Genomic DNA, 23,615 nt, shown 5'->3' with positions numbered 1-23,615 from the left:
AAAGCTTTCAGCTTTTCACTGTTAAGTATGATGTTGGCTGTGGGTTTGTCATATATGGCCTTTATTATGTTGAGGTACTTGCCCTCTATACCCATTTTGTTGAGAGTTTTTATCATGAATTGATGTTGAATTTTGATGAATGCTTTTTCAGCATCTGTGGAGATGATCATGTGGTTTTGTCCTTTTTGTTGATGTGGTGGATGATGTTGATGGATTTTCAAATGTTGTACCATCCTTGCATCCCTGGAATAAATCCAACTTGATCATGATGGATGATCTTTTTGATGTATTTTTGAATTCAGTTAGCTAATATTTTGTTGAGTATTTTTGCATCTATGTTCATCAGGTATATTGGTCTATAATTTTCTTTTTTTGTGGTGTCTTTGCCTGGTTTTGGTATTAGAGTGATCCTGGCCTTATAGAATGAGTTTGGGAGTATTCCCTCTTCTTCTACTCTTTGGAAAACTTTAAGGAGGATGGGTATTAGGTCTTTACTAAATGTTTGATAAAATTCAGTGGTGAAGCCATCTGGTCCAGGGATTTTGTTCTTAGGTAGTTTTTTTATTACCAATTCAGTTTCATTGCTGGTAATTGGTCTGTTCAGATTTTTCTATTCCTGGGTCAGCCTTGGAAGGTTGTTTTTTTCAATAAAGTTGTCCATTTCTTCTAGGTTATTTGTTAGCATATAATTTTTCATAGTATTCTCTAATAATTATTTGTATTTCTGTGGTGTCCATAGTGATTTTTCCTTTCTCATTTCTGATTCTGTCTATGTGAGTAGACTCTCTTTTTTTCTTGATAAGTCTGGCTAGGTGTTTAGCTATTTTGTTTATTTTCTCAAAGAACCAGCTCCTGCTTTCATGGATTCTTTCTATTGTTTTATTCTTCTCAATTTTATTTATTTATGGTCTAATCTTTATTATGTCCCTCCTTCTACTGACTTTGGCCCTCATTCATTCTTCTTTTTCTAGTTTAATTAATTGTGAGTTTAGACTGTTCACATGTGATTGTTCTTCTTTCCTGAGGTAGTCCTGTATTGCAGTATATTTTCCTCTTAGCACAGCCTTCACTGCATCCCACAGATTTTGCAGGGTTGAATTATTGTTGTCCCTGTATATTGCTTGATCTCTGTTCTTATTTTGTCATCGATCCATTGGTTTTTAGGAGCATGTTGTTAAGCCTCCATGTGTTTGTGGGATTTTAAATTTTCTTTGTGTAATTTATTTCTAGTTTCATACCTTTGTGGTCTGAGGAGCTGGTTGGTGCAATTACAGTCTTTTTTAATTTACTGAGGTCCTTTTTCACACACACGCTTTTTAAAATCTAATTGTAAGTATGGGCAATTATTCAGCTGTGAGGTAAAACCCAGAAGTCAGCATGGTGACAGCCTTGCACCTTCCTCTTCCACATGGGAAAACAAGGAGGGTGTGTGAGGACCAGTTATCTTAACCCCTCCGGTGCTGGGAGGGACTCTGGGAGGAGGCAGGGAGTCCACAGACTTTCTTCCTTCCCACATTTCCACTAGTCATGCTGACAAGAGAATTTTCACATGACCTCATTTTGATTTATTCTCCTGGTTAAATCACAAGTCCAAAGGTTACTCAGTACCTGTGGAATAAAATGCCAAGGAACTGTCTATTTAATAAAAAAGCAATTAATGCCAAGCAATTCATCCTGTTCCTAAACCAAAATGAAGAGAAGAGACTTAAAGCTTATTTCAAGCTAGAAGTTGCAAAATGCCACAGGCAGCCAGAACTGCCTCTGTGTCTTGTCTTTACCTACTTAAATATCCTTCCTTTACAAAAGAATTCAGCAAAGAGGACTTTTTCTTCAGAACAGAAGTCAAAGTTAGACTTTCCGACAGGCCTTGGTGTGATGATGTAGATGTCCCTGGGCGGCCACCCCTCAGTTCTGGGAGTTGGCAGACCTCCTTATTCATTGGTAGATTTTTGCTTAACAAGCTAAACTGAAGGAAACGCAGTATCCTTTTCTTCTTTGATGCAAACCTGGAAAGATTATTTTGGGATAGAAACTCAATAAATATGTTCTCAGATTCAGCTTGCAAAGATGGCAAACTAGAAAAACTATTTGACCCTTGGTGACGTTTTTGTACTTGCAGAGGATGAAAGGAAGCTAAGCCCAAAGTGGGGGTCTCCCGGCCAGATGAGCAGAGTTCCGGGTAACCCCATACCACCGTGCCTGTGGGTCCCTCCTCACCCTTCCCTTCAGAAGGCCTGGCTCCTCCTTGCCTGTACACTCAGGGACAGTCCCCACAGAGGCCCTCGGATGGAATGGGCTTTCCAGCCTGCCCCCCACTTCCCATTCTACACAAATAAATCCAAGATAAGCTAGGGTGGGCAGCTTGGGGTTTGTGAGCTTCACTTTTCTTAATACAAAACTAGCTGTTTCCCCCAATGCTGTTATTAAAAACGCACCTTCTGAACAAGAGCAGTAGAAAAGCTTAAGATACCAGGATTGCCTAACTAGAAGCAAATAGGAAGCGAACTTTTCTGCACATGACTTGTAGAAATCCACTGTCCCTGAATGACAGAGACTCACTAGGGTCTGAACTAATTACCCCTGTTTCACGAGAGTCCGCCCAGACCGCCCTGCGGGGGAGTTCTTCCTCCTGCTCGGGAGGCCCAGTGGCCATCCATCCGTCATCAGCGATGCAGCAGGCTCTTCCTAGGCGTGCTTCTGAGGCTTCAGGGGTGGCGTGCTGCAGGCAGGTAGGGACCGCCATATCTGCGGCACCCTTTCCCCTTTTACTCAGGCAGGACTGGCCAGGGGCCTGGTTGATCTAGATGCAGATGGCATTTGGTGGAGGATATCTTTCCAATCCAGTGGCCATCTGGAAGCTCAGCAGGAGCCCCTGAGGTCTCCACTGTCTTCCTTGACCCTCACAAAGCCCAGGGGCCAGGGTAGGAGGGGGCAGGTGCTGTTGGTAACAAGCCCACTTCATCCTCAGCTCCTCATAGCTTCCCTCAAAGCCCTGGGCTGAGGCTTTAATCCTCTTTCTGTCGGAGCCCATCTGCTCCCTCCCCCTGAGGCTGTCTTACCCCTTTCTTCTAGAAGCTTCTTTCTTGGAACTTGCCTTCTGACTCACTCCTCCCTTGTCCCCACCTCAGGACCAGAACCACAGCCCTGACAACCTCGGCTCTAAAGAACAGACACCAAGGGCAAAGATGACCTATGTGTGAGAGTCTGTTTAACTTCTTTTAAAACGTGTAACATAACAATGATTAGTGAGTGGCCAGAACCAAGAAGACAAGCACACAGGCCAGAAGTTGAGCAGCAGGACAAGGGACAGCCACAGTGCTGGGGATGTGGCCTAGAGCCTAAGATTTGGGTCTTAAGCACAGAGGAAAGGGCAGGATGGAGCTATTGGTCCCAAAGGCCACTTGTCCCTGTATGGCCCCAGCCATGTCCTTTAGCCAGCCTTCATCTCTGTGCCCTAATATGAAACTAGTCATGACTGCCTTAATATGTGGCACTGACATGAAGGAAGAGAGTATATGTAAAGGGTCTGGTCTCAGTAAATGACAACTGATATTATTAATCATTCTTACCTGAATAGTTTTGGCAGTTATATTTATTTCTGTAAAAACTGGCACAAATACTTGTTCATCCTTGTCTTCACAGAAATGGAGTAAAGACAAAATATAAAAGAGGAAGGGAACAGTGGGAGGTTTGTGTCTGTGTTCAAATACAGGATGCTGGTACAGGTTTAAAAGAATGATTTGAGGATTCTGGAATTCTTAATTAAGTCAGCCTGTGTGTCAGTCTTTATGTCCTTAAATCAATTCAGATATTATTACTATTAAAGTAAAGATATACAGTGGATATTAACATTTTTGTGCTCCTAAAGCACAAGGAAACAAGCTTGCCATCTGGTTCTTTCACCTGTAAGTTGAGGTGTCTGCTTGCTCTGATATTTATTTACATGTGAGCATATGCTGCCCTCTAGTAACAGCCTAGAGAAGAGCAGGAAGTGCACAAAATAAACATTTGGGGGGAGGAAAATGAAGCCTAGACCAAGCATGTAATGATAACATTCTCTCCACTGACATTTCAAAAAGAAAACGCAAAGCCAAAAACAGTACACCAAATTCTGCCAAAATTGTTTCTAATTTTACAAATAATATCAAGATATCCTTGATAGAAAACCAAACAGAAAATTGCTATCATGGAAAAAGAAATACAAAGATATATTACATATGTGTATGTACATGTGTTGTATATTATACATATATACATTTATACATATGCATGTACTTTTTAAGTGTGCCACCTAATCCTACTGTAAATCAAATGTATTTCATTTCATTAGACATGATTTTTTAACATAGTGAGTTACTATGATTTAGTTCATTGGTGTTACGAAGGGAGGCTCCCATCCAGTGCTGAGCACAGTGAATCTGTACTCATCCTTCCTCGTGGGTCATGTACCTCACATTCCGTATATTAACCCAGGTGGGGACTTTACATGCACTGAGCTCAAAATAAGTCTCTCTCACTGCTCATCAATGTCACCCACTCATAAAGACAAGAAGGTCAGGTGGAAATCCAGGTTTCAGAGAAAATGATGTCCTCCGGGTATCAAAGGCCCCAGTGAAACACGCCCATGATCCCTGGCATCCAGTACAACCCTGGCAACATCCCATGGTTTCCAAAGTGGTCAGAATTATCCAAAAGACTAAGTGGCTATTTTAGGTGTTCATATTATTCCTCTGACAGGTGGATTCAGTCACACTGCTCTTTGTAATGGTCATCCATGTTTAACCTGTCCCATTCATTTGGATGAGTTGACCTTCCTACCTAGGAAGCCAGTGGAATCCACAGCATCCAATATTTATTGAGCATAAATATGTGCCAGTTGATGGTCCAAAAATAGCCCTTGCCCCTGAAGGGCTCATAGGCTGATAAGGGTAGCAGGCCTATGAACAGATGCTAACAGAGGGGGGTGGAGTAGACTCAGTGAATGACAATTGACATTATTAATCATTCCTACCTGAATAGTTTTGGCAGTTATATTTATTTCTGTAAAAACTGACACAAATACTTGTTCATCCTTGACTTCACAGAAATGGAGTAAAGACAAACTGAGTAACATAAAAGAGGAAGGGAACAGTGGGAGGTTTGTTTCTGTGTTCAAATACAGGATGCTGGTACTCACAGGTTTAAAAGAATGATTTGAGGATTCTGGAATTCTTAATTAAGTCAGCCTGTGTGTCAGTCTTTATGTCCTTAAATCAATTCAGATATTATTACTATTAAAGATATCCAGTGGATATTAACATTTTTGTGCTCCTAAAGCACAGGGAGGCAAAACTGGCCGTCTGCCTTAAAAGGGATGGGTATCTGGTATCCTAAAAATGTGTCCCCTTGGTGGCCGAGTAGCACAATAGTGTCACTGTTCCCACAGCCTTTCAGTCTCTCCCTTGGTGAAAGGTTTTCTGATGCACATTACCAAAGACACATCCCAGCCTGGGTCAGAGGCGGCTGGCTGTGTTCCATGGCTAAGGCCAGGGAACTCCGTCACTCACTGTGTCAGCTATCCGTAGCTGTGTAACAGATTACCCCCAAATTTAAGTGGCTGAACACAACACATGCTGATTGTCTCACAGTTTCTGCAGGCAGGCATCGGTCCAGCCTAATGGGCCTCTCCCCCACCTCCTTACCCAGGAAACCCCTCCCCATGTGCCCAGGCATCTCAGGATGAGTGGGGCTGCCATCTGCAAGGATACAGGGCCATCTCTCAGTTATGGAGAGAAAAGGAGGAGGGAAGTGCCATCTACCTTTCTGTATGAAACACAAAAAAATGCCGAGGGAAGACCACCCACTGTCCCACCCATGCATCCGCAACTGCATGTCTGCTTTAAGGAGGCCCGTGAGCACAGCTGTCCACCTGGGGAGCCACAAGGGGCTGCCCCTCTTCCCCCTCCTTCCTGTCCCCCCATTGATCCAGGACTGGCCAGCCAGAGAGAGCCCATCGTGGCAGGACAGCAGTAGGGAAGAGGGGGAGTCTCCCCTCACTGCTGGCAGCCAAGGGCCCGAGGAGGCCCCGGGGAGGGGCTCGGATGTAGAGTTCAGGTAGCAGCTATTCAGCAGGACAGTGGGGAAAGCGGAGCAGAAACCCCCAGCCCAGCAGGGCTGACAGGCAGAAGTAGCCCCGGACAGTCACTGACTTCTCGGGAAGGCAGAGGAGGCTGGAGGGGAGGCCCAGGCTGGAAGCTCTGGGGACATGTATCAGCAAGAGGCCCCAGCCCCACAGCTGGAGCAGTTTGGGTTTTTTAAACAGCTTTGTCAAGGTATAATTAACATGCCAAAAAACTCATTCCATCATCAGGGTACATACAGCTCAACGACCCCACAGGCAGCCCAGTCACAGAAGGTCTCCATCATCCCAAAAAGGCCCCTCACAGCTCTCTGCAACCCACCCCAGCCCCACAACCACTGATCTTCTTTCTGCCTCTAGATCCCCTTTTAATTTTTTTGTTATATTTCACATACATGGAATCATATAATCACTTCAGCATATCTTTGCACTCCATCCACATTGTAGCCTGCGTCAGCACTTCATTCCTTATTGCTGAATCATATTCCATGGACCACGTCTTGTTTACCCATTCACCAGCTGATGCACATTTGGATTCTTCCCAATTTGAAGCTACTATGAATAATACCACAATGAACACTGATTTGTAAGCTTTTATACAGACACATGTTTTCATGTTTCATAAGAGTGGAATTGCTGGGGAGAAGTTTACATTTAACTTTTTCAGAAACTGCCAACCTTTTCCACATGGCTGCACCATTTTTCTTCCCTGGCAGCAATGTCTGAAGGGTCCATTTTCTCCATATCTTTGCCAGCACTTTTTACGTCTGTTCTTTTGCTTATGTCATCATAGTGGGTGTGAATTGGTGTATCATTGTGGTTGTGATATGTATCTCTCTAATGACTAAGGATGTTATACATCTTCTTGTGTGCTTACTGGATGTTTTATAGTTTGTATAATTTCCTTAGAGAAATGTCTATTCAAGTCTTTTACCCATTTTTAAAACTGGGTTACCTTATTTAGAGTTCTTTACATACGCCAGATAAAAGTCCTTTATCAGATATGCTTTGTGAACATATTCTCCCAGTCTATGGCTTGTCTTTTCATTTCCTTAAGAGCATCTTTTGGAGGAAAGAAGTTTTTAATTTTGATGAAGTCCAGTTGATCATTTTTTCTCTTGTGAATCCTGCTTTTGATGTCATATGCAAGAAATCATTTCCTAACCTGAGGTCACAAAGGTTTTCCTTTATTTTTCTTCTAGAAATGTTATAGTTTTAGCTCCTACATTAGGTCTATGATCCATTTTTAGTTCATTTTTGTATTTGATGTGAAGTAAACATCCAACTTCATGCTTTCGAGTGTGGACATCCATTTGTGCTAGCACCACTTGTTGAAATGACTGCCCTTTCCCCACTGAATTTGCCATTGTCAAAAATCAGTTAACCATAAATGTAAGGGTTTATTTCTGTTGCATCAATCTATTGATACACCAATACCACACTGCCTTCATTACTGTAGTTTTATATATTAAGTTCTGATTGGAAAGGTAAGTCCTCAAATTTGTCATTTTTCAAATTGTTTTGACTATTGTGGGTCCTTTGCATTTCCATATAAATCTTGGGATCATCTTAACCATTTTCTGCAAAAAAAAAAAAAGAAGTCACTGTGAATCTGATAGGGGTTGTGTTGAGTCTATAGATCAATTCAGGAAGAACTGCCATCTTAACAATATTGGTCTCCCAATCCATGAACATGGAACACCTCCATTTATTTTCTTTTTAATTTTCTCTCAGTGTTTTTTCATTTTCAGCATACAAGTCTTACATTTCTTCTGTTATGTATTTCTTAGTATTTTATTTCAGAGTTATTGCACAGTTTTATAGTAAACTTTCACTTTCAGTGTGTGTGTTGCTAGGGTATAGACACACAGTCACTTTTGTGTGTTGGTCTGGTACCCTGTGCCCTTGTGGGGCAGGATTTTTGAGAGTCAGCGCCACCTACAGTTCCAACAAGAGCATCACAGGCTCCTCAAGAGCTGGGAGCTCACGTGTCACGCTGCGGCCTCTCCTTCAGCCCCTCTGCCTCAGCACATCCAAGAATCAAGGTGGCTTCCCTACAGGTGGTGCATGATTCTTGAGCAGCTCCGTGAAAGTTCTTCCTTAAACCCGCACGCCTGTACCCTCCACCTACCGGTCTGGGTCTGCTCTCTGGGGCCTGGAAACAACTCTGCTACCCCTTCCTTGAGACGGGACTGCCTCTGCCTGGCCCCCTCCCGTGGCCCCAGAGATGACACCCACCAGCCGGCACTCCCTGGCCTTTGCGGCGTGGGCATAATGGGACACCACAGTCCTCTGCACTGCAGCCAGCACTGCACTGCTTTCAGCCGCCCCGTGGCACCCCACCCCCAATAATGTGCTTTTATGTCAAGTACAGATGCTAGAGTGCTAACGTGTTTTTTAAATGTTGTGTATCTACTAATCCCTTTGGAATGTTTGGTAGGTTCCCTCATATGGCAGAGGAGTGGAGATAAGTGGCTCCCACTCTACGCTGTATTCAGTACTTTTTGAGCTCAGTGCTGACGTGAATTTATCTTGATCAGTACCCGGCTGCTGGCAGTCACTTCCCAGAGATGGGATACTTTCCGGTGGGAGTATGCAGAGCAGTGTTAGGAAATACATGGGATGCGACAAATAACATCAACTCACAGCAAGAAAATTTCTGTCTTCTAAAGTATCTTCCCATCTCTCCAGTTACGGCATGGAGAGATCTCTCTTATTTGCTCTGTCTTTAATACCTTCTTGAATTCTGGTCATCCTCTCACCACTCTCCCTTTTCTAAATGAAGATCAAGCCTTGGGAAAATAGCACAACTTTGTTTTTCAGTGTATAGGCTGCCTTTCAAAGTAAATTAAGTAAAAAGTTTTGAGTGGATGAGCAGAAATATTAACTGAACTAGAGGTGATCCACAGACCTGGCCACAGTGAGGGTGGTCTGGAATATCCCACATGGGGGCACTGGGGTGGAGCCCAGGACAGCTGACACCAGGCTGGGTCTGCTGTGAACCTGCTCAGCGATCCCTGGCCGCACTGGGCTCTGACGGTGGACGCTCACTCTGTGTGCTCGTGCCCCTCCCGCAGGTGTGGCGGGCTGGGGCTGGTGCTGGCCAGCGCGGGCTTTGGCATGCTGACGGCGCCCATCATTGAGCTGCACAACCAGAAAGGCTACTTCTTGCATCACATCATCTTTGCCTGCTGCACGCTCATCTGCATCATCTGCATCCTCCTGCTGCCCGAGAGCAGGAACCAGAACCTGCCGGAGAACATCTCCAATGGGGAGCACTACACGCGGCAGCCGCTCCTGCCCCACAAGAAGGGGGAGCAGCCCCTCCTGCTCACCAACGCCGAGCTCAAGGACTACTCTGGTCTGCACGACGTGGCTGCAGCGGGAGAGGGGCTGCCGGAGACGGCCACTGCCAACGGTATGAAGTCCATGTAGCCCCGGGTGCGGCTCCCTACAGGGGGCACTGTGGGCTGCAAGTTTTGGGGTCTGTTCGGGCACAGGTTTACAGATCAGGGACCGAACACATGGCTGGTGCAGGGGCATCAACCTCTGCTACAGCCGCCACCAACCAGGAGACTCAACTGGTGTGGTGAAATCCTGTCTTTCCAAGACCCTAAGGATCATGTGTTTGAGGAAGCAAACTTTGGAAATAACCCTGTAGACTTTGTTTTCTGCCATTAAATGTTTGTATTTATTTTGGTCATTTTTATGAGAAGCACTTTATTCCCTTTTCCCTCACTCATCTCCAAATGGAACCACCGGCTTTGGAGGAGGGCCCGGTGGGGAGAAGGCCCCGCAGCGAGCCCCACGGCACATCTCCTCCCCTCCCGCAGCCCAGCCCAGCCGGGAGTCACTTGCCTGCACCCCAGCACCCAGGGACGGCCCGCCAGCTGCCGTGGGGCGTCACCAGGACTGAAATGTAAATGATTAGGTTTTTGCTAGTCTGTGTGTGCTTTTTAAAGGTCTTCTGTTTGTAAGGTAAGGACTTCTGTGCCATGAATTGGGAGAAAGCAGCTCACAAGTATCATTTAAAGCAGCTGAGTCTTCCCTGGAGGTCATCCTTTTGGACTTGCTGTTCTAAGCTCTTTGGAGGGAAAACTGAAACATTTCACCAGTAATTTAAATAATCAGTGGTAACAGTGCCCCGTGTTCTGACACAGGCCTGTCCCATGAAGTTCACGGCGAGCAAACGTGTTGAGGTGGGAGATGTGTGCGGGTATATCCTTCCCAGTTCAGCTCCAGCAGAAATGCCCCCTTCTGGTCAGCTTTTTGCCAGCACTACTGAAAACACGGCCACTTTCTGAATTAACACCAGTAGGGACAGAGCTGAGACGGATGATAAGGCAGCCAGCCCTTGAAGGGAGGACACTCAGGTGCCGGCCCACCTCGAGGCCCTGCCTGGACACCACCAGCTCCAAGGACTGTGCGCCTTCACGACTTCCTGCCAAGGTGACAGCCCGTGGGTGCCTCCCACCCCATGGCCTGCTTCCTGCTTCCTGCCCCTTCGTCAGCACGCAGGAGGGCCTAGGGCCAGCAGCGGGACTCTCCTGGGGGAGTGCAGCTGACCTCAGCCTCCTAAAGCATCACAACCAACTGCAAACAAGCAATAACTCACCAGAGTGCAGCCCCCGCCCTGCCCTGTGCCCGACGGCGAGCAAACGTGTTGAGGTGGGAGATGTGTGCGGGTATATCCTTCCCAGTTCAGCTCCAGCAGAAATGCTCCCTCTTTTGGTCAGCTTTTTTGCCAGCACTATTGAAAACATGGCCACTTCGTCTCCTCCCAGTGACAGTGTCCTCCTGCCTTTTCATGTCGGGCTTTCCCTACCTGTGTGAGGGGTGTTTCATGGGAAATCAGGGGGCCGCTGAGAAACATGCTTCACCGGTGCGGGTAGCCACTGCCTTGTGGCAACACAAGCACCTGAGTGTCGGGGCAGCCTGACTTCTTTCTGGAATTGCCCACCTCCCCATTTCCTGACGTATGTCCTTGCAGCGGGCTGAGTTCTTCCCAGAAAACTGTAGTTTCGGGTCTGGTTAAGCAGTTGGATGACTTTCAGCTGACGACTGCTTGAACTCAAAGGGCCAGAAGGGAGGTTGATGGGGTCTTTCACCCCCTCCAGCTCTCCACCTGGGCTGTTTCTGTCTCTGCACACCACTCTCCAAAACTGGTAGACATAGGAGTCCACTGACTTGATAAAAACATTGCAGGGAAGTGAGCAAACTCCCAGGCCTGGGCTCTCCGGCCTTCTTCAGGGACCAGCTGCCCAGGCAGGAAGGCTCTCTGGCCCGGCTATCCCCAGCCCTGCTCCCGGCCTGGCTTATGCTCACCTTCCTGTGTCTCTTTGAAGTCACTTTTGTTCCTTATTTCAATGTTAGTCTGCATTCACGTTAATTTTAAAAAGGCCTTTCTTTACATCTGTGCAACCTTCACGTGCCAAACTTGTGAGATACCTTTTGCCTTTTTAGCATACTCGCTACAAAGCCACGTGGTAACAAGATCGTTAAGTCCAAGACTCAACATATGCAGCAGCCAGGCCTCTGGGCAGAGGGGAAGGTAGGAAGGATCTGGCTAGGCCCCTGGCCATTGTGTCTGCATCCATCCCCCAGCACTGGGGCGCCTGCTGTCCACTTACTGTGCTAGGAAGGACCTGCGGGTGTCCTGGCTGTATGGGCCTTCCTTAACTAATAAGTGGAAGCTTTGGAGTGCTGCCAGGGATCTCTAGGGGGGCAGAGGCGAGACACGACGCAGACACAGACCCCTGCTCCAGGGTCTCTATCTCCATCTTAGTGGCAACAAAAAACACTGGTCCAGGGGAGACGGACGGCAGTCAGCACTGTCACCTCAGCAGTCAGGACCAACTCGATGACTAGAAGCTGGCTGTGCGGACTGGGCACCTAGGACCAAGGTCTAGCAGGTGTGAAGGAGGCTGACTTGCTAACAATCACAGGTGATGTCCCTGGGCAGAGGCCCGACAGCTCTGCTCCCCTGTGGCCGCGGGCCCAGCTTAGGGATGTCTGAAGCTCCTGAGGAACACCTTTATGAATGCAGCCCAAGCAGAAAGACTTCCCTGTGGGCCGAGCACCAAGAGATCTCATACCAAGAGAGCAAGGCAGAAGGGCCCACCTGATCAGCTCTGTGGGGGGGCAGCCACCCGCTCCCTGGCACCCACTGGTTGTGCTTGGACTCCTCGTTCCTGCTTCCTTCGTGGTTAGTAGGGAAACACTTCTCAGGCACCTGCCACTTCAAGTCTGCCCTCCACCCCCGAGCCCTCCTGCTGCCTGGGAAACAACCCACGGCATGCCCTCCAACTCCTCTCACCACCACTCCTGTGGCCTGCGATCCTAACTATCAGGGAGCTGTGATCTCCTCTCAGTAAGTTATGCACAAATGTGAACACCTGAGACAGGGCTGGACATCTCCTCATTTTGTTCTTTTCCAGAAGTCAGTAATAACTCTCATCAAAAACCCTAAATATTAGCACCCAAGACAGACAGGAAAGAGTCTTAAACATTATTTTTTAAGAATATAGTCACTTGCAACTACAGGAAGGGGCCTGGTAAGTTGGTTTGGCCACAAGACTGAAAGCAAAGCAAAAATAAACCTTGTAAAGGAGGTACTGCACTCAAACATTACCACCTCCTAGAGCCAAACAAGAAATGACTGAAGTGCCATTATGTGAATCATGCGACAAGCACACCACCCAGCCCCGAGGTGGCGCAGGGCACACGCATGCCGGGAAAGGTCCACACTTCAACCCTGTCTCTTAAAGGACACCTCACTTTAATGTATCGTGTGCTTTGGGAAAGCAGTACAGTGCGTCATGCCTAGTGGGGAGTACTTCCCTCACTCGGTCCTTTCTGCAAACCCCAACTCTGAGGTCTCTGTAAGAACCGTGTTACTGTACCTGCTGACCGGGATTACTCTGGAGGTGCTCACTCACAGCACAAGCCCAAATTGAGTTCCAAACTATTCGTTCAAAGCTAAATGTCTGCATGATGTCACATCTGTTGTACCTTCGGGGGAAATTTGTATGTAAATGTAAAGAAATAAAAATGTTGCCCCATTAACAAATGTCCTCTGGAATGTCTTCCCCCCTCACCTGGTGGTAAGCAATGAAGGGGTGTCGCTGACTGCAGGTAATAAACACCCTGCTTGCTCATGCAGACCTCAGTGTCCCTACTTCAGCACCCCTGTAACTGAGTCTTCACTCCCACCCGAGCACAGAGTGGGTGCCCTCCCACTCTGCCCACAAAGTCCTAGTCCTGAAGGCAGGCAGAGGCAGAGATCGATTGAACCAACTGTTTATTCAGGGCTGTTATCAAGACTACCTGAAAAATGGGCGGCCACCAGTAAATTTAAAGAGTTCTTTTCTCTTGTGTATTGATGTCCTGCTAACCAGTGGCCTGAAGGTTCTTAGAGAGGTCAAGAAATGACTACTTTACACTGTGATTCTGTGAGGAAAGGCTGATAACCCAAAACCCTCTTCTCTAATGTAGTATTTTTTAACAAGAAAAGATTATTTCTTTAATAAAGTATTTATATCAAACTCTTCTCTCCATAGCCCTGATTTTGTTATGTACTCTTCCTAGAGATGCCCACTGTATGCTGGCCAAGGCTTTGAAGGTTAGCACACGAAATCCACAAAGAAGGGCAGCACCTAGCCCCCCACACTTACTCCCCCAAAGTGCCTTTGTCCTGGCCAAAGTGCTCCACCCCTGGTTGCCTACCACTGGCTCAGTGTGAGACTATTGCCACTGAATGAAACGTGTTTCAGGGCCCTAAACTATCTGCCTCTAGTGACAGAAAGCCTCCTGACGGACCCAGGAGATTCTAGAGTTCTTTGCCAGTGGTCCTCAACCTTGCCTGTGCTGCAAAGCACCTGGGGAGCTTTTCAAGCCGCCAAAGCCTGGGTCCCTGGCCATCTGAGTCTCTGGGGAAAAGCCAGGCTCCAGCAATCTGTGACAGCTCCCTCAGCCCTTTGAATGTGAAGCCACTGACCCAGGGAGCACTGGCTTTGGAAAGAGTGTGAAGGACAATGTGTGGCTAACAACACTGGACTCCACTCCAAGAGGCAGGCAGTAAAAGGCTAAGGACTAAAAGTGACCAAAACAGGTACATGGACTTGGGAGAAAAGAGAAGGAAAGAAGACACTAATAGGAAGCAAGGAAGATCTGAAACATCTGGGTCCATGAAAATGAAGTAAAGCCCTAATTAGCATCTTAATTGCCATGGCACAGTTTGTAAAGCATTTCTGCATATTTAGTCCTAACAATGACCCAGCAAGGTTGAGATTACTCCCACTTTATCGGTGAGAAAAGGGCCCAGAGAAGTTGGAGACTCCACCATGGGAGTGAGCGGGGCGGAGCACAGGGCCTGGGGCCCCAGAGACACCCAGTGGGAAGGGCCAGGCCAGAGGAAGAAGAGGAGTTAACCTGCGCCTGTTTTATAAAGATTCAACACCTTAACTCTAACTGGGAACTCCTAACAGGGTCATGAATAACCCAACTCTTCCTTGGATTATTAGATTAGCCCCCTTCAATCCAACAAAACCCCATTTTAATTCCTTTTCTCTATTTCTGAGCAATCACATGAGGAAACATTACTGTCCATTTTGCTTTTCTCTGTCCTCAAAGCTGATCAATTACAGCCTTTCTGCCCACACTCTGGGGAGGTAAGATTAACCCTTTAGAAATAAAATGGAAACCCATTAGTCTCATGACAAACAGTAAAATTCAATCCATTTATTTAAACATATATTATACATAAGTTACAAATCCTCACTTCTGCCACTCGGCTAGAACTTCTCTGGAAAAGCCTCCATTTCTTCCTTGATCCTGTTTTCTACAAGCAATGCGAAGTTACTGTCTGTGTTTTGAAGGTTATAGCTGACAAACACCTGTTTGTTGGTCTTCCTGGCTAAAAAGAGAAAAGACATTGACACAGCCATGATAGAAATAGCTGGAGGTTCCACGAGCCCCACACCTGAGCTGAGAAATGCTTGGAAAAAGCATTAGCGAGGGTTGTAGTGAGGGCAGAAAGTGCTCATTTCTATGACTCTTCAAAGGCAGCTGCTGCCAGGGCAGACTGTGAGGTCACATGGCCTCTGCTACTCTCTAAACAGTGGTTCTTCAAGTGCAATCCCCACATCAGCAGCAGCACCTGGGAACTTGTCAGAGATGCAGATTCTCAGGCCCCACCCAGACCAATTGAATCAGAAAGCCTGGGTGGGGGCAGCAATCTATGTTTACAAGCCATTGAGGGAATGCAACAGGGCGTTTGGGAACCACTGCTGTAGAGTTGGTTTGTTTTTTTACTTTTTAAAAATACAGATAATGTTATTTAAAATATTAACATTCTCCTTTGTACCACCCTCTCTACCAATTCCACTCCTCTCCCAAAGATAATCCTACATTTCTACCTTTCTGGGCACTTACATATAGATACACACAAATACAGTTACAACATGTGTAACTTTCAATTCAATGTTGAATGTAGTTTTAGCCCCTTTCTACAGAACCAATAGTAGTTGAGTTATACTGTTCCAACTAAAAATTCAAGCACATGCCCAGAACCTGAAAGACAATATCCTGAAGGAGAGTCTGGCAGTGAGCCTCAAACAGTTAAACACTGGCCACCCAGGGCCAGGCTGCTCCCGTGGCCCCACCACACACACAGGGCAGGTGCAAGCGTCTGCTCTCCAGAGGCCCCACGACGTCCGACGGGACGCTAGCCCCAGCATCAAAGGCAGAAAGGTGGTGGCTGAGAGGCGGTGACACTGGGGCCTTCCGAGTCACAGCCTACTCAGCCTACCCTCGCTCAGTGGCAGGCAATTCCCGATCCCCAAGGGGGCCACTTTGATTCCAATCATTCTACTTGCTAAGACAGGGCCTTACAAGGAGCAAAACTGTGTCTGTATCATCCCCCAGCAGACCCAGTTCTGCCCTCCAGAGCCACACAGAGTAAGGGGGTCCCCACCCCCACCAAAGCTTTCTGATGATGCTAGGGCCACTCAGACCACTAGGTCATCTCCTTTGCTACTTCCTTTCATCTTCCATACAAGACACTGTTTCAGAACACCTCTGTCACCTCACCACCCTCTAGACAAGGACAACAGTCAGCACATTTCCAACTGCAGGGTCCGGGCCTAAGCTCAAGACAACTGGCCTAACACATGGCCGCACTGGACAGCCCCTTCGTGACCTCAGCACTGGGCATCACCAGCCCCTTCGGTGCTGTGGGCAGGCACATCACGCCAGACTTCCAAGCTGTTGTGCGTGCCTGTCGCTGGGCTAGGCTGAGGCTGCTGGCTTTTACGGATGCAGGCAGGATGGGACCCTTCATTAATGTCTGACTTTAATAATTGATGAGGACTTATTTTTTTGACTATGTTCTAACTTATGAATATTATTATAAATGGACATAAACAAGGAAGAAAACCATTAATTAAAAAAAATTTGCACAGAACTTAAAACATACACACACACAAAAAAACCAACTTGTGCATATATAAACTGCTACTAGGCCTCCATCTCAAGGACACCCTTGAGCCCATCTTACTTTACTAACATAAATTATTTATTCAGACAAGTTCCCACCACCCCTCTCTACTCCACTTTGTTATCCCACCCTGTGGCTACCCACCCAGTTTTCAGGCTCTAGAATATCCACACCCCCACGCCTTTACGGACCAGGCACGGCACACCGCCATCTGTTTGCTGTAGGTGTACTACCCCTTACACACTGGCCAATTCACAGTGAAGTATGGACAGCAGGGGCATCCTCTCTTCAACTTACTTTCATGTGGATCAGAAAAAAATAACAATGTAAACATACTGGGAATCTGGGGGAAGGCTAAGCAGGAATTCTTTGTATCTTTTTTGCAATTTTTCTGTAAATTTAAAGTTACATCCTAATACCAGTTACGAGAATAACTTGTTAGTCAGGTTGCTCTAACTTCAGACAAAAGAAAAAGAACAGTGGCTGCCCTTGTGGTCTCTCTCATGCATAGAATGGAGTGTGGCATCTAGAATGACCTGTCCACACACCCCACACCCCCTCCACTGTGTGGCTTTGCTGTTTACACAGGCATACCCCACAGTGAACTGACATAAAAACTCCCACTTATCAAGGGTCAGGCTGGTGGAACTGTCAACACAACCAAAATATAAGCTCCTCAAAATCAGAGGCTGGGCCTCACTCACAGGCGGTCCCCAGCACAGGACCCAGGGGCTCCGTTACTGGCTCCACACTGAACTGCCCAAGCACACTGGGGAACCGTGGGGAGAAGAAAGAGGCGCCCCACTGTCAGGGTACCCTGGCACAGCGCTGGTACCCTGCTCCGCAGGCTCCCCTGACCCCCGGAGGCCAGGAGACTACCAGGAGCCCCGGCCCACTGGGCACTGAGGGCATCGCTCTCACTCTCCTTGAGCAAGCGGTGTGCTTCCAAGAGGAGGCTAAGCCACCTTTCACTCCCTGGCCTGGAGAGCGGCCAAGGCAGACACAGGAGTCCCTTGGGAGCACGCTGGCCCTGAGACAGCGGCAGCACCACATGCGTACGGATGTGCCCTCATTAAGGAAGACCCAACACACAAAGATCTATGGTCACCCTGCAATGATGAGTTGATCTTTCTCTCAATATACTGATTCTTTCCTTCTACCGTGACCGGCCTCACAGTTCCATTAAGCAATGAGGTTCCCAGCTGGCTGCTCTTAGAGCAGCCACGGGTACATACCTAAGCGCTGGGCAAGGCCAGTGGAGGTCGTGTCAGAAGTGTCTCCAAGGAGGGAGGTGGACACAGGGATGGAGTCCTAAAAGGAAAAGGAAGAGCGTGATGCTGCTTCTCCACTAGCCAAACGAAGGTGGCTTCTGAGACTTCACGAAGTGGCAGGGGCAGGTTCTGAGTGGTTAGACATTTGCCAAGAGAAAGAAGGTCTGTGTCAACAGCCAGGTGCTTGACCCTCTAGTGCCTATGAGGTTACAGAGCCGGGACAGATGGAGAGAAGTCACCTGAAGCTGGCATCACAGAGCTGTTAATAAGTTCCAGGGCTTGTTTTAGTGCTGGAAACTCCAAAGCATGCTGAAGGGCAACGTTACGACCAAGACAGAAACAAACAAGGTCCTCAAGGGCACAGCAAGAAGGAAGCTAACCAGAATCTGGTGCCACATGCCTCCAGGACCCCTCACCCCTGGGGTGGCCGTCAACCTAGAAGGCAGGTGCTTAATCTCACCTAGGCCTGTAAGACAACACAAGCTCCATTCCCTTAAAGGTGTCTGGGCTCTTTAACGTCAACAAGGGCCCTGTGACTTTGCAAAAGGGCACCAGCTATTAGTGTGCAAATAACGAAAATAAAAACTTCTAAATATACTTGGCCAATCTTCATTTCAAACAAGAAGCAATAAAACCAAAAATAAATAAATGTGGCCCTCCTGAAATTTATAAGTAATCTAGATTCCAAAGTAATTGGCAGAAACCCCCCTTATCACTGAAAAGTCCCAACTTAAAAGAAAAAAACCCCACTACCTTATAATATGGCCAAAATTGCTTCCACCAAATAGCAGACTTCTAAAAGAAACAGCCTCAGTACAGGAATCTAGGAATCTTGGGAAGTGGCACGGTTTTTAGAGGCATAAGCCCCCCACCCACCCCCGTCCAGGTGGAGACAGGTGAGCTGAGCAAACACCCACTATGTGCCAGACTTTGAGCCAAGCACAGATCAGCCTGCTTCTTGTCTCCTAAGGGTTCAAAGCCACTTCACTATGAGACAGAATTTGTTCAGGTCTAAAAAAGATAATCAAAAAACACAGGATAAGAATGAAAGCATTTACTGCTTACTTTTTCGTTGAAAAAAAAAAACAAAAACAAAAATTTGACCTCCGTTAATGAACTTGCTGTTTAAGGATTTCAAATTAAACATTTAGTTACATGTTAATAGTATTTACAGTTCAGCCTCTTGAAAATAGAAAATCTACCTCAACAGGGTGGACTTTTTCCTCCAAAAATAAAACTAAAACCCTTTATTGTTATCCTTCTTAGTACTGCATTATTTCCAAAATCGTATTAAACTAAGCTGTTCTCCTGGACAGACACATGCCTACACGGTTTTACGTGACTGGAGCACCACCATCCACTCCCCCCAAGTGGACCAAACACGTCCCAGATTATGTGAGAACACAGGGTCCCTCATCCCCTCTCCCCGGGTCCCAGGACAGCTCCACATGCTGGGAGGGCTCTGTACCACCCTAGTTATGCAGCTTCTCTTCCCACCACAAACAGACCTTCTTGATGTAAGCAGGGCACCTGGGAGAGGGCAGAGGTGTGTGGTTTTACTCTATATGGCCTTGTCTTACATGTGGGGCTTTAGGGAAAGAGGGACAGACCCTTTGGAGCCATCCTCCATGCAGGGGTCAGACAGTAAACAGTTTAGCTTTCATGGACCACAAGATCCAGCTGCAACCACCCAACTCTGCCATCAAAGTGCAAAAGCTGCCACAGACACCACTGAATGGATGGGCAGGGCTGTGTCCAATAAAACTTTGTTACAAAAGCGGACAGCAGGCCAGCCTACAGGTCATAGCTTGCCGAGCCCTGTTCCACAGGAATCTTGTATTTCCTGCCTTACATAATGGCCAGCACCTCTCATCTCCAGCTGGGACCTCCAAATGCTCAGCCCAGCCCACCATCCCTTGCCCCCTAGGCCCTCCACCTCTACTCCAATGAAAGACCTGGAATTGCCACATGCCCAAAAGCCCAGCTGCCAGTACCCAACAGAAAAGACATAAAGGGAAATATACCTAGGAAAAGAATACAGGAAAAGGGGAAGGGCAGAGGAGGGATAGTGTGTGAGGACACTCAGAAGTCCATTCAAGGACTGCGTCCTTGCACAGAGTGCCCAGTGCCACCTCACTGGCTGCCCACCAGCCCTGTGCCCCTCATTACAGCATTTCCTGCCGGACTGGCTGCGGGTTACTGGTAGCCCTCCCTAGCAAACCAATAGTTCCCTGAGGGAGCTCACTCATTCATGTAATGAGCAGCTTGTCAGGTGCCAGGGATCTAAATACTAGACAAACCTCACCACCAGCAGATACTGACAATAACCTGCAGAGGGAGCACATCCGGACATGCCAGTGCGTAGAGGGGCCAAGGGGTTGGTGAGTAGGCAGGAAGGAGGGTGGAAGCAGGGAGCCCTACCAGGTACCAGGGCCTGGAGGGTTACTGTAAAGTCTGTGGACTGTGAACTTACAACTTGAAAGGTCTGGAGCAAAGGAATGAAACCATCTGACTGCAGCCGGCTGCCTGTCAAAAACTGGCCAAAACGCAATGTTGTGAGCTAATCTGTGTCCCCCAAAAACATATGTCCACATCCTAACCCCTGATGTCTGTGAATGTAACTTTATTTAGAAATAGGACCTTTTTAGATGTAAATTAAGGTTAGGTCATACTGGAATAGAGTGGACCTTAGTCTATAAGACCGGTGTCCTTATAAGAAATGAAGAGACACAGAGACAGACACACAGCAGAAGGCCCTGTGACACTGGAAGCAGAGATTGCAGAGATGAAGCTGCAAGCCAAGGAATGCCGAGGACTGACAGCAGCACCAGAAGTTAGGAAAGCAGCAGCAGATGATTTCTCCCTGCCAGTCTCCAGAAGGAACCAGCTCTGCCAGCACCTTGATTTCAGACTTCCCACCTCCAGAACTGAGAGAGGATAAATCTGTTGTTTTAAGCCCCTCATTTTGTGGCACTTTGTTACAGCAACTCTAAGAAATTAATACGGGTATACAGGGGAATCAGCCAGGAGGAGAGGAAACCTGAGGGAGGCGAGGGGGCGGAATTCGGGTATGTTCTGACCTAGCCACCCGCTGACGTTGGGCACGTGCGGTGTGGGGGAGGGGATCAGGGATGACTCTACGGCTGGGGTGCAGTTACCCTGACAGAGATGGGCTGGCGGGCTGGCAGAGGGGCAGGTCTAAGGGAAGGGTCATGAGCTTGGTCTTGAATATATGTGGGGTGACAGAGATGCCTATTAGACTTCCAAGTGGAGACACAGGAGTCCCAAGTTCAGGAAAGAAGTTGTGCTGGAAATACAAAGCAATGTCGGTGTGTCAATACAGAGGCGGCACGGAAACCAAGAGACAGAGGCCGTAGCCCGGGGCGGGGGTGTGACCAGCGGCAGGGGTCCCACGAGGAAGCCGCCAGACCCTCGATTACAGAGGTGGGAGGGAGGGGCGCTGACGGCCGGGCGGCCGGCGGGGGCCGCACACGGTGCCCTGAGGGGCACAGGGCCACCAAGCCCGGTGCCCTAAGGCACGCAGGGGGCGCTCCGCAGAGCCGCAAGGGCCCCGGAGAGGCCCGGGGGCCACGCCGCGCACCCAGGGGCCTGAAGCCCTCGGGCACCTGCCGACGCTCAAGTCCCCGCCGCCCGCCGGCCTGGCCTCTCCCCGCGCGCCCAGTCCCCGGTCCCCTCCCCTCACGCCGCCCCCGGCAGAGGCCCGACCCACACTCACGTAGCGGCTGCACATGGCCACGGCCAGGTTGCGGAAGTGCGGCGTGGCCCCCACCCACAGGAAAAGCGAGTCCGTCAGTCGCATGACATGGAAGTGCACGAGCTGCTCCCACAGCCGCGCGCTGAAGTTGTGCAGGGAGACTTCCCCGCCCGCGGCAGGCGGCGGCTTCTGCATGCCGCGACCGGGCTCCCGCCGCCAGCGCCGCCGCCGCCGCCGCCAGCCCGGCCAGACCCGAACAAGCGAACGCCGAAAGGCCGAGCGCGCCCTCACTTCCGGCCCGGGCACTGGCGGGCGGGGCTGGCCCGTGGATAGGGCGGGGCCTGGAGGAACTGGTCCGCCTAGGGGCGGGGGCCTGGGCGGGGCCTGGGCGGGGCTGCTCGTTCAGGCCCCGGCTGCCGGCCTGCCCTCCTTTCCGGAGCCCTGCTACCTCCTGCCCGTCGGCATCGGTGCTGGCCGCGGCGTCTTCCCGGCCCTGTGCGGCTCTCCTCTCCGCCGTGACCCCAAGGTTCGGATGGAGTTGTCCTAACGGAGATGGGCGGCAGCCCAACAAAGACAATCATGTTTTCTTTAGACCCCCCGCACTCCGAGACCAGCCACCTACCGTCCTGCCGGTAGTCCTCAGTGTGACTCACCAGAATCCTCCTCTTGGCAGCCCCGGACCTCCAGGGATACCTGGGAAGGAGCTAGCCCGAGAGTGGCAACGAGACTGGGAGAAAGATGAAGAAGAAAATCGGGTAGGCTAAGTGGGGAGGATGGGCTCACACTCTTGGACTCAGACCACTCCCACCGAGCTGCGACGGATCGTGTACAAGCGGGGGCCTTGGGGTTACCTTTAAACCTGCCTGGGGCTCACCTCAGCTTTCTCACCTGCAAAATGGAATGTGAATAGGAACCTCTCAGGAGTGGAAAGAATTATGAGCCAGGACATGGGAAGCGCAGTTAATGGTGGTCAGTAAGATCCTGATAAAGGACCTTTAATTTTAGTCACCTTGGGACCCTACAGAGTTGAAATAAGGAAGCGTTGTGTTAGGAGAGACTGTTTGTGGTAAAAGCAAACAGGGCATATTTTGTCAGTTACTGCTGACTGTGGGGCTTAAGTCAGAATTATCAAGAGCTCTGCTTTTTAACACTCTCTAATAGGTCTAACTTGACTAAATTGAAATTTAAAAGGTTAAGTATTTTTATAGGCTCTATTTGCTAATTATCAATGACTCAATAATACAGTTAATTTTCAGGTCAATATTTTGTAATAGCTTTATTAAGATTAACTGACATACAATAACTGCACTATTGAAAGAATAAAAATTGAAGTTTTGATGGACATTGAACAATGTATCAATTTATCATTTGTAATGAAACCATCATTACAATCCAGTGAACCCATCCATCACCTCTAAAGGTTTCCTCAAGCCCCTTTGTTATCCTTTCTGCCTCTGCACAACCACTGATCTGCATTTTGTCACTTCATATTAGTTTGCATCTTCATGAAAAAGAAATCCAATCAAACAGTATGTACAAATTTTTTTTGTCTGCCTTTGCTCTCATAATTATTTAGAGATTTCTCTCAAATGAACTAGGTTGTTATGTATCAATAGTCCATTCTTTTTGGTTGCTGAGCAGTCTTCCAGTTGTATGGCTATACAATTAGTTGTTTTTCCCTCCACTTGTGGATGTTCATTTGGGCTGTTCCCAGTTTGAGGCTATTATAATAAAGCTGCTATGAACATATGTGTATATAAGTTACTCTGTATGGACATATGCTTTCATTTCTGGCAGGTAAACAGCTAGGAATAGAGTGTATCATATGGAAGTTATATGTGTAACTTTTTAGGAACCTAACAAACCATTTTCCATTATGTATTCCCATTAGCAGTATGTGAGAGTTCTGGGTCCTTCACATGCTCATCAAATAGCCAGGGCCATGTCAGCTACATGGTATGGTTAGTCTTTTCATCTCAGCCACTCTGGGAGATATATGCTGGCATCTCACTGTGG

The 23,615-nt window shown here is 48.0% G+C and overlaps 2 protein-coding genes across 3 annotated transcripts in view; one reads left to right on the top strand and one right to left on the bottom strand.

Moving 5' to 3' along the window:
• SLC22A23 (solute carrier family 22 member 23) overlaps nucleotides 1-9,821 on the top strand; it is a 169,022-nt gene extending 159,201 nt beyond the window's left edge. For both annotated transcript variants that reach the window (XM_036888695.2, XM_036888694.2), the window contains one exon: nucleotides 9,196-9,821. In XM_036888695.2, coding sequence (XP_036744590.1) covers nucleotides 9,196-9,553 — 358 coding nt within the window. In that variant the 3' untranslated portion in view covers nucleotides 9,554-9,821. The remainder of the gene's footprint in view (nucleotides 1-9,195) is intronic.
• A 5,016-nt stretch (nucleotides 9,822-14,837) lies between these two features.
• On the bottom strand, nucleotides 14,838-21,892 carry PSMG4 (proteasome assembly chaperone 4). Its single transcript, XM_036888705.2, has 3 exons — nucleotides 21,621-21,892; nucleotides 17,849-17,924; nucleotides 14,838-15,032 (listed from the first exon to the last, which is right to left on the bottom strand). Exons 1-3 carry the CDS (start codon nucleotides 21,792-21,794, stop codon nucleotides 14,911-14,913), a joined length of 372 nt encoding a protein of 123 aa, XP_036744600.1. The 5' UTR covers nucleotides 21,795-21,892; the 3' UTR covers nucleotides 14,838-14,910.
• Nucleotides 21,893-23,615: the final 1,723 nt, after the last annotated feature.

Source organism: Manis pentadactyla, chromosome 16, assembly GCF_030020395.1.
Source record: "Manis pentadactyla isolate mManPen7 chromosome 16, mManPen7.hap1, whole genome shotgun sequence".
NCBI lineage: Eukaryota > Metazoa > Chordata > Mammalia > Pholidota > Manidae > Manis > Manis pentadactyla.
Note: the sequence above shows the minus strand (reverse complement) of the source record. Positions and strands in the feature narration are given on the sequence as shown.

Coding starts and splice junctions, on each gene's coding strand:
- PSMG4 (XM_036888705.2), bottom strand. CDS start 21,794: ATGCAGAAGCCGCCGCCTGCCGCGGGCGGGGAAGTCTCCCTGCACAAC. Junction 17,925..21,620: donor TGGCCATGTGCAGCCGCTAC/GTGAGTGTGGGT, acceptor TTTTCCTTTTAG/GACTCCATCCCTGTGTCCAC. Junction 15,033..17,848: donor TGGCCTTGCCCAGCGCTTAG/GTATGTACCCGT, acceptor TTCTCTTTTTAG/CCAGGAAGACCAACAAACAG.